Source organism: Mesoplodon densirostris, chromosome 1 (genome assembly GCF_025265405.1).
Source record: "Mesoplodon densirostris isolate mMesDen1 chromosome 1, mMesDen1 primary haplotype, whole genome shotgun sequence".
NCBI classification, from domain to species: domain Eukaryota; kingdom Metazoa; phylum Chordata; class Mammalia; order Artiodactyla; family Ziphiidae; genus Mesoplodon; species Mesoplodon densirostris.
In genome coordinates, this window is record NC_082661.1 from 40,658,935 (window position 1) to 40,670,537 (window position 11,603).

Sequence of the window (11,603 nt, forward strand, 5' to 3'; positions counted from 1 at the left end):
TACCCAAAGCAATCTACAGATTCAATGCAATCCCTGTCAAACTACCACTGGCATTTTTCACAGAACTAGAACAAAAAATTTCAAAATTTGTTTGGAAAAACAAAAGACCCCGAATAGCCAAAGCAATCTTGAGAAGGAGAAACGGAGCTGGAGGAATTAGGCTCCCTGACTTCAGACTATACTATAAAGCTACAGTAATCAAGACAGTGTGGTACTGTCACAAAAACAGAAAGATAGATCAGTGGAACAGCATAGAAAGCCCAGAGATAAACCCACGCACATATGGTCAACTTATCTTTGATAAAGGAGGCAGGAATGTACAGTGGAGAATGGACAGCCTCTTCAATAAGTGGTGCTGGGAGAACAGGACAGACATGTAAAAGTATGAGATTAGATCATTTCCTAACACCATACACAAAAATAAGCTCAAAATGGATTAAAGAGCTAAATGTAAGGCCACACACTATCAAACTCTTATAGGAAAACATAGGCAGAACACTCTATGACATAAATCACAGCAAGATCCTTTTGGAACCACCTCCTAGAGAAATGGAAATAAAAACAAAGATAAACAAATGGGACCTAATGAAACTTCAAAGCTTTTGCACAGCAAAGGAAACCATAAACAAGACCAAAAAACAACCCTCAGAATGGGAGAAAATATTTGCAAATGAAGCAACTGACAAAGGATTAATCTCCAAAATTTATAAGCAGCTCATGCAGCTCAATAGCAAAAAACAAACAACCCAATCCAAAAATGGGCAGAAGACTTAAATAGGCATTTCTCCAAAGAAGATATACAGACTGCCAACAAACACATGAAAGAATGCTCAACATCATTAATCATTAGAGAAATGCAAATCAAAACTACAATGAGATATCATCTCACACCAGTCAGAATGGCCAGCATCAAGAAATCTAGAAACAATAAATGCTGGAGAGGGTGTGGAGAAAAGGGAACACTCTTGCACTGCTGGTGGGAATGTGAATTGGTACATCCATTATGGAGAACAGTATGGAGGTTCTTTAAAAAACTAAAAATAGAACTACCATATGACCCAGCAATCCCACTACTGGACATTTACGCTGAGAAAACCATAATTCAAAAAGAGACATGTACCAAAATGTTCATCCTAGCTCTATTCAAAATAGCCGGGAGATGGAAACAACCTAAGTGTCCATCATCGGATGAATGGATAAAGAAGATGTGGCACATATATACAATGGAATATTACTCAGCCATAAAAAGAAACGAAACTGAGCTATTTGTAATGAGGTGGATAGACCTAGAGTCTGTCATACAGAGTGAAGTAAGTCAGAAAGAGAAAGACAAATACCGTATGGTAACACATATATATGGAATTTAAGAAAAAAAATGTCATGAAGAACCTCGGGGTAAAACAGGAATAAAGACACAGACCTACTTGAGAATGGACTTGAGGATATGGGGTGGGTGAAGGGTAAGCTGTGACATAGCGCAAGAGAGGCATGGACATATATACACTACCAAATGTAAGGTAGATAGATAGTGGGAAGCAGCCGCATGGCACAGGGAGATCAGCTCGGTGCTTTGTGACTGCCTGGAGGGGTGGGATAGGGAGGGTGGGAGGAAGGGAGACGCAAGAGGGAAGAGATGTGGGAACAGATGTATATGTATGAGTGACTTACTTTGTTATAAAGCAGAAACTAAAAAAAAGAAAAAAAAAGATCAGAGCAGAAATAAATGAAATTGAAACAAAGAAAACAATAGCAATGATCAATAAAACTAAAAGGTGGTTCTTTGAGAAGATAAACAAAATTGATAAACCATTAGCCAGACTCATCAAGAGGGAGAGGACTCAAATCAATAAAATTAGAAATGAAAAAGGAGAAGTTACAACAGACACCACAGAAATAAAAAGCATCTTAAAAGACTACTACGAGCAACTCTATGCCAATTAAATGGACAACCTGGAAGAAACTGACAAATAATTATAGAAGTATAACCTTCCAAGACTGAACCAGGAAGAAATAGAAAATATGAACAGACCAATCACAAGTAATGAAACTGTGAATAAAAATCTTCCAACAAACAAAAGTCCAGGACCAGATGGCTTCACAGGTGAATTCTATCAAACATTTAGAGAAGAGCTAACACCCATCCTCCTCAAACTCCTCCAAAATATTGAAGAGGAAGGAACACTCCCAAACTCATTCTACGAGGCCACCATCATCCTGATATCAAAACCACACAAAAATACTACAAAAGCAAAATTACAGACTGATATCACTCATGAATATAGATGCAAAAATCCTCAACAAAATACTAGCAAACAGAATCCAACAACTCATTAAAAGGATTATACACCATGATCAAGTGGGATTTATCCCAGGGATGCAAGGATTCTTCATTATATGCAAATCAATCAATGTGATACACCATATTAACAAATTGAAGGAGAAACACCATATGATCATCTCAATAGATTCAGAAAAAGATTTTGACAAAATTCAACAACCATTTATGATAAAAACTCTACAGAAAGTGGGCATAGAGAGAACCACCTCAACATAATAAAGGCCATATACGACAAGCCCACAGCAAACATCATTCTCAATGGTGAAAAACTGAAAGCATTTCCTCTAAAATCAGGAACAAGAGAAGGATGTCCACTCTCACCACTGTTATTCAACATAGATTTGGAATTCCTAGCCATGGCAATCAGAGAAGAAGAAGAAATAAAAGGAATACAAATTGGAAAAGAAGAAGTAAAAGTGCCACTATTCGCAGATGACATTATACTATACGTAGAGAATCCTAAAGATGCCACCAGAAAACTACTAGAGCTAATCAATGAATTTGGTAAACTTGCAGGATACAAAATTAATGCACAGAAATCTCTTGCATTCCTATACACTAATGATGAAAAATCTGGAAGAGAAATTAAGGAAACACTCCCAGTTACCATTGCAACAAAAAGAATAAAATACCTAGGAATAAACCTACCTAGGGAGACAAAAGACCTGTATGCAGAAAACTATAAGACACTGATGAAAGAAATTAAAGATGATACCAAAAGATGGAGCGATATACCATGTTCTTGGATTGGAAGAATCAATATTGTGAAAATGACTCTACTACCCAAAGCAATCTACAGATTCAATGCAATCCCTATCAAATTACCAATGGCATTTTTTACAGAACTGGAACAAAATGTCTTAAAATTTGTATGGAGCACAAAAGACCCCAAATAGCAAAAGCAGTCTTGAGGGAAAAAAACAGAGCTGGAGGAATCAGACTCACTTACTTCAGACTATACTACAAAGCTACAGTAATCAACACAATATGGTATTGGCACAAAAACAGAAATACAGATCATTGGAACAGGATAGAAAGCCCAAAGATGTACCCTTGCACCTATGGTCAACTAATCTGTGACAGAGGAGGTAAGGATATACAATGGAGAAAGGACAGTCTCTTCAATAAGTGGTGCTGGGACAACTGGACAGCTACATGTAAAAGAATTAAATTAGAACACTCCCTAACACCATACACAAAAAGAAACTCAGAATGGATTAGAGACCTAAATGTAAGACTGGACACTATAATACTCTTAGAGAAAAACAGGAAGAACACTCTCTGACGTAAGTCACAGCAAGATCTTTTTTTGACCCACCTCCTAGTGTAATGGAAATAAAAACAAAAATAAACAAATGGGACCTAATGAAACTTCAAAGCTTTTGCACAGCAAAGGAAACAATAAACAAGATGAAAAGACAACCCTCAGAATGGGAGAAAATATTTGCTAACGAATCAACGGACAAAGGATTAATCTCCAAAATATATACACAGCTCATGCAGCTTAATATTAAAAAACAACAACCCAATCCAAAAATGGGCAGAAGACCTAAATAGACATTTCTCCAAAGAAGACATACAGATAGCCAAGAAGCATATGAAAAGCTGCTCAACATCACTAATTATTAGAGAAATGAAAATCAAAACTATAATGTGGTATCACCTCACACCAGTTAGAATGGGCATCATCAGAAAATTAACAAACAACAAATGCTGGAGAGGGTGTGGAGAAAAGGGAACCCTCTGGCACTCTTAGTGGGAGTGCAAATTGATACAGCCACTATGGAGAACAGTATGGAGGTTCCTTAAAAAACTAAAAATAGAATTACCATATGACCCAGCAATCCCACTACTGGGCATATACCCAGAGAAAACCATAATTCAAAAAGACACATGCACTCCAGTATTCATTGCAGCAATATTTACAATAGGCAGGTCATGGAAGCAACCTAAATGCCCATCGACAGACGAATGGATGAAGAAGATGTAGTACATACCTACAATGGAGTATTACTCAGCCATGAAAATGGGTCATTTGTAGAGGCATGGATGGATATAGATACTGTCATACAGAGTGAAGTAAGTCAGAAAGAGAAAAACAAATATTGTATATTAACACATATATGTGGAATCTAGAAACATGGTGCAGATGAACCAGTTTGCAGGGCAGAAATTGAGACCAGATGTAGAGAAGAAACATATGGACACCAATGGGGGAAAGCCGTGGGGCGGGAGGTGGGTGGTGGTGTGATGAATTGGGAGATTGGGATTGACATGTATACACTGATGTATATAAAATAGATGACTAATAAGAACCTGCTGTATAAAAAAAAGAATAACAACAACAACAACAACAAAAAAGTATAAGTCATACATGGAAAATTTTGGCTTTCTTTACTTAATTCAGTCCATTTCCTGATGTGTATGGGAGGGAGATGTAAGAAGATATCCAAGGCTGAAGAAGCCATTTTACTGTGCTGTCACTAATTTGAACTATAGCTGTATATCTTCATCTATATCTGAATCTACCAAAAGCAAATTCATTGGCCCCAAATTCTGAAGTAATTTGTTGCCCCCAAATTCCTGTGTCCCTTGTTACAAGTGTATTTTCTCTAATATTGTCAGAAGACAACTCACTTGATTAAATAGAATACAATCTCTACAGGTACCCAAACTCCTAGAAGCATTTCATAAATAATGGCCCAAATATGGGCATGGCAAAAAATACTTTTTTTTACAAGTCATAAAATGAGTTTTTATTTTCAGGGAGAAGTTGTTGAAGTTACATTTGTAGGTGCTAACCCGAAGAATTCAGCAGAGAACCACGTAAGCATCCATGATTCTTTTTACAAATTTAAGTCCACTTTTTAGCCTTTCATTTACTTAAGTACCCTATGGAGCTTAACAGAATAAAGGTAAAATGTTCCAACTTGCTTTTCATCTTATTTTGTAGGTGTGAGAAAATTTTCAGTGGGAACAGTTAACGTAGAGTTGAGTCTGGGAAAAACGCCCACAGGAAACATTTAACTGGTTCTACTTAGGATCACATATAGCACAATGTATAGAGAATGGCATTGTCTCTTGAGATGATGTAGATTTGAATACAGTTCCTATTTCCATATTCCAATTTTAAAACTCTGTTGAATTTGGTAAAATAATCCTAGGGCCAGTGTGACGTGTATCTTTGGCTCCTCTCTTCTCCTGCACTCCTGACTCTGGTCCTGCCTCTACTGTTGTGGGATGATCATGGATCCCTGGGTGGACGCTCTACTGGTTTGGAGCCCTGGCCCATGCACTTTACTTTTTCTTGCATTGGCCATTTCCCTAGTTTTTGCTACTGGCACTAATACGGTATTTATTTATTAATCTTGAAAAATAACACAAGATATACAGATCCCATGTAAAAACAGACAGTATAGAAGTTCTTAAAATAGAATGTGAAAATACCTCTCTTTTCATAAACATTTTTAGAGGTAATCACTGTTGACAGTTTGTTACATATCATTTCATAGTTTTTTTGTTTTTGTCATATGTATTTATATATGTATATATGATAAAGTATATAGAATATATCTATGAATAAAATAAAGTAATTTTACTCCTCCGTAACTTCCTTGGAATGTTCATATGACTACACAAGCAATAACCAGACACATTCTAGTTGTAAAAATTCAAACAACAAAGAAATATTTAAAGGAAAAAGAAAGTGGGTTTATAAAAGTGATTTCAAGGTCAGATTTTTTAACAGGGTGGAGAATGCATTCACTTTATCTATGAGTCGTTCTTCCCAGAGCCCACTGTCACTTATAATCCAAAATACCTTTCTTCCAAATGAGCCTTCCCATTTCTGTTTATTAAAATATGGTTATTCCTTTGATAAAAATTGTGACAATATGACATTTTCAAATATGATATTGGGGAAATTTTTTCTACTGTTTGGGTAGTCAACATGCACCTGTTTGAAATAACTTTCTAGGCAGTCAAGTCATGCCAGAATATTTACATGTTTACAACATTACTTTCTAAAGATATTAAAGTGTTGTAGCAAGACTGCAGGATTAGCTGTAATCTGACATCCTTAGGGTAGAGAAATACTATAATCATTATTGCCATGGAGAAACAGGAGACTAAACTGATAAAGTGCTATAATGAGAATAGAATTAATTTCTAAGAATGTTTTGGGACTTGGCATAATACAATTTATAATACAAAATTTATAATACAAAATTTATAATACAATTTATAATACAAAATTTATAATACAAAATTATTATAAAATAATACAATTTCTGGTGCCCCTTATTATTAGTAATCATCACTTCCTCACCACTATTTATTGAATGCTTACTCTTTGCAGATATGAGGCTAAAGTTTTACATACATCATCACATGAATCTAATTTAATCCTCCCTACTGCCCAATGAGTTATGTTTTATTATCCCTGTTTTACAGGTGAATAAACTGAGGCTTAGAGAGATTAAGTAACTTGTATGAACTAATTGTGTATCTGGAAAAGATTAAGGTTGGGAAGTGGGGAGAGGATGGTCACATAGTTCACACATTCGGCATCCTAGCCTTGTCCTCTGGTCTGCACTCTAGACCTATACACTGGGTCCTACTCCACCCTATCTCCTACTCCATTGAAGGCCTTCCCAGTGTCACTCTGCCCTAAATGGCCATGAACAGTTCTCTTTGAGAGTCACTGTGGTTATGAAAATATTTTTTTATTGAATATAATCCATTAGGTGAGTAATTGAAGAATTTTAAATAATCCCATGGCCCAGCTATAAGTAGGTGATCCATTCAGCATTTATTTGAACACTTGTAAATTACAGGGCTGTGATGGATAAAGGTAAATTAGACACGAGTCCTGCCCTTAAGGACCATAATCTAAAGATTTTTAAGAAAATTGGAAATTTATGGCCTTTGTATCTTTTAACTTATTATGTTATTTAAATATATGCTTTATTTGAAGCTGAATTTTTGGCCTAAAACATATTACTATAAACTGATGTGGAAAATTTTATTTTCCACTGGGAAAATAAAATCTGCTTATGATGTGGGTTTCTAGGAATCCACTATGACAAAATATAAGGGTCGCTTTTAGCACCCTAGGAGTAGGAAGATATATGCATCCTTTTCAATTCTTTCGCTAAGGCAGTATATTTACTAATAATTCATTTACCTGGAGATGAAAAGATGAGGAAATTTTCCCATTTTCCCTCCTAAATCTTGAGGTGAATAGAGAAGGTCTTGGAATACAGATCAGTAAACATGTCTTGAAACTGTTTGCTGCCTTTTCTAAATCTTGTTTTATTTTGTCTCTTCTTCTCCCTAATTTCCAAAATTTGCTCTCAGCTCTAAAATTATGCTTCATTCAGTTTTCTAAAGAAAAGCTGTGCTTTTTAATAGACTGAGTGAATTAACATTCTGAAGATATTACATAGAATGTTAGGAGGAACACCTAAGGATTTGGATGAAATTCTAATACACGTTCATATCAGATATTGGGAGGTTAGCAATGGTCAACAAAGGGGAGTATGGGGTATGTACAATGTACAAACATGTTTCTTCTGTGACTATACAGTGTCTGATCAGTTATATTAATTGCATTTCAGACCCATCAGACCTTCCTCACTGTGGAGAAATATGAGAACACATCAGCAACATGGAAGATAATACATAATGATGCCTCCTGGGAGACTCGGTGAGCACGTTTATTGAATATTTTGTCTTTCAAACCCTGAAAAGAGTTGGTTAGTAATGCAGAGAAGACAAATGGGAAGACTGGCTCAGTACATGATATTAATGATACCAAATTCCCAAAGAGACTTCTGGCCATATTTAGTTGATTTATTAGATTTCATTTTGATCCTCTTTTTCAACAAAACAATATGGTGTGTGCTTCTGTAAGATTAGATGCTAATGAGGTTATGACCTCCATTCTTTTTTTTTTTTTTTTTTTTTTTTTTTTTTTTTTTGCGGTACGCGGGCCTCTCACTGTTGTGGCCTCTCCCGTTGCGGAGCACAGGCTCCGGACGCGCAGGCTCAGCGGCCATGGCTCACGGGCCCAGCCGCTCCGCGGCATGTGGGATCCTCCCGGACCGGGGCACGAACCCGCGCCCCCTGCATTGGCAGGCAGACTCTCAACCACTGCACCACCAGGGAAGCCCTGACCTCCATTCTTATAAACATCTGTTAGTTTTGTCTTTTTCCATGGTCACAGACATTACCCCTAAGAGCTGGCTAGCCTTCCTGCAAAGTGGTTGAAAGGGGCGCTGGGTGAAGGTGTTGAGATGGCTCTGTAGAGGCCAGCATTCCTTCTGGGAAAATAATGCGTCTATACCTACCATGTGTTGCATGTTTGTATATGGTCAATGATTCTTCATTTGAATTACTAAAACACAAGAAGCTTGAGAGTTTAATACTGACCCAAGGAGGAAAGAAATGTGTTTATGGAGTTCCCTCAGAGAAACATCTCTCTGTGCTTTTTGTTATGAAATACCTGAGCTGAATAGATAATGTGAAGATTTGAAAATATATTTGAAATAAGAAAATGTTTCCATTCCTAACTCTCTAAATTTCATACCACAGGACAGTAGCATGGACATGGGCAAAATTTTTGGCAATTTGTGTCTAATTCAAATCACTTCAAGCTAAGTGATTATTTGTATGTTGGTTTGGTTCCCATGGTTAACTGAAAATAGAGATTTGACCTTGTTGTGGCCTATTTGATAGCCATTCAAAAATATGGGCATAATTTTTCTTCTGATCTTTAGGACTCTAGGGTATAGGTAATCTTTAAACAAGTAATACATACATATTTCTTGTTAAAATAAGGTTATACAGATGACAGAAAAGGATGATTTGTTTTCAAGAGCCCACAATCAGAATAGCAGTCAACATGGAGGATATGTGTAGTCTTCAGCCTTGTTCAACAGCAGCAGTATCACCAGCTATTTACTGAAAGCACTGGACCTGTCACTGAGGAAACATAGGATGCTGAGTATACCCTCTCTGCCCAGGGTATTTACCCTCCACATAACTGAGAATATCAGTTAGTTAGCCCATGGTACCTTGCTGTATCTAGAAGAGTAGCTGAACTTCCTGCCATGGTCTACAAGGACCAACGTGATCTGACTCCATCTGTTTCTATTATCTCAGCCACTCTTCTACAGTTCACTCTGCCCTGATCCTACTCACCTGTGTCCTGTTCCTTGGCTGTACCAAGTTTGCTCCTGCTTCAGACACTGCATTCTCTCTTCCTTATTCCTAGAATATTCTTTCTCTAGATGTGTGTGGGTTCAGTTTAAATGACATCTCCTTAGGGCTACCTCTGTCTTACTTTCTTCATTTCACTTATAAATTTTAAAATTATTTGTTGGTTTACTTGTTTATTGCTTTCTTCCTATCCTTGCCCTAGTAGAACATAGACTCCATGAAACTTTGGACCACGTCTGTCTCACTCACTATGGTATTCTCAGTACCTCCAGCATAGAGTCTGGCACTAATGAGCTAATGAAATATATATTTTGAACAAATGAATCTAGATGCAAAAAGAAGTGTCAAGTTGAAGCAGAGGATGGCAAGGGCTAAAAGGATGCTATAGCAGTTTTAAAGCAGGGGACATCCTGTGTTCTGAATATCAGGTGAGGCTACCTAGGATGGATAGAATTTAAGTAGCTAGGTAGAGCAAGTGAAGATATTTCTACAAATGGCTGTTTCTTAAAGGTCTGCTTCTAGGAAGTATTCACTGTTTTGTTCATTGCTATACTCTCAATATTTAGCATAGTGCCTTGCTTATGGTAGGTACTCCCTTCCTATTCATTTAATGAATAATCATACACTTTTCTAATCACACATTTTTAAGAGTAAAATTGGGTTTGTTTGTTTGTTTCCTACCAACAGTTTCTATTGGCACAAGGGATTACACGGTTATAGCAATGCAACAATACAATGGCATATTCCAGATACTGCCCAACCTGGAACCTACAGAATAAGATACTTTGGACATAATCGGAAGAAGGACTTTCTCAAGCCCGCTGTCATACTTTCGTTTGAAAGCACTCCCTCCACTTTTGACGTTGTAACTACTTGGTGAAAAATTGACAAAGATAAAAAAGTTGATAAAGAGCAGCTGTACTGTGTATGATTTAAATAATCGATTTCATGTGAATGTAACCTATTATGATGACTTCAATAGTTGTCCTTGTTTGGGGACAGATAGTTTACTGCTAATGGGACAGGTGTGTGTCTGTCTGTCTGTCTGTGAGAGAGAGACGTGTGTATGTGTCCCATTTACCTTTGCTCTAGTAGATTTTACATCATGGTCTGCTGCCTAAAGCATGATTTCCCTTGGGGCCCTGTGGTTGTTTAAAGAAACAGTTCCCCTCAATATGAAACCTCTGAAATGTTAGTGAGAGTGGTTAAAATGTGTGAACAATGTTTAAACTATTTATTTATAGAATTATGGAATGATAGCACTTAAAAAGTTTAAAGAGGTCATCTAGTTGGATCCTTCATTTTACAGATGGGAAAATGAAGTTTTATGGATTTAAGATTAGCATAAGGCTAGGACGTTGTCCCTCAGTCACATTTTAAAAATATTATATAAACATTGACCACAAATGTATAAGCCCAGTTAGAGAAAATTAGCATGCCAGTTTTTCTATACTGAGTGTAGCTTTTCAAAGCAGTCACCCTGGAGTTGATATGGCTGATCCAGAGTTTTGTTGATGTTCAAATCATTTCTGGAATTGCCTTCAGAGCCCAATTATGAGAAAGTCAGACTTGTAATATTTTGATCATGCCTTGTGTTTCCCTAGGTACCCTTATCCCATGAATTGTGTCTCGTATTCCCAAGACTTGTTCTAAGTGATTTTTGATTGTTTCACTAATCAAATTCACCCCAAACCCACAAAGTTTTGCTCTTAGTGTAGATACCAAAATGAAAAAAGAATGAAATTAGAACACTCCCTAACACCATATACAAAAATAAACTCAAAATGGATTAAAGACCTAAATGTAAGGCCAGACAGTATAAAACTCTTAGAGGAAAACATAGGCAGAACACTCTATGACATAAATCACAGCAAGATCCTTTTTAACCCACCTCCTAGAGAAATGGAAATAAAAACAAAAATAAACAAATGGGACCTAATGAGACTTAAAAGCTTTTGCACAGCAAAGGAAACCATAAACAAGACAAAAAGGCAACCCTCAGAATGGGAGAAAATATTTGCAAACAAAGCAATTGACAAAGGAT

The 11,603-nt window shown here is 36.7% G+C and overlaps 1 protein-coding gene across 1 annotated transcript in view; it reads left to right on the top strand.

Annotated features, from left to right (window-relative positions):
- The window catches only part of ASAH2 (N-acylsphingosine amidohydrolase 2), a 70,536-nt gene extending 60,097 nt beyond the window's left edge, over positions 1-10,439 (top strand). Inside the window, exons 18-20 of the mRNA XM_060116944.1 lie at positions 5,105-5,164; positions 7,957-8,045; positions 10,247-10,439. Coding sequence (XP_059972927.1) covers positions 5,105-5,164; positions 7,957-8,045; positions 10,247-10,439 — 342 coding nt within the window. The remainder of the gene's footprint in view (positions 1-5,104; positions 5,165-7,956; positions 8,046-10,246) is intronic.
- Positions 10,440-11,603: the final 1,164 nt, after the last annotated feature.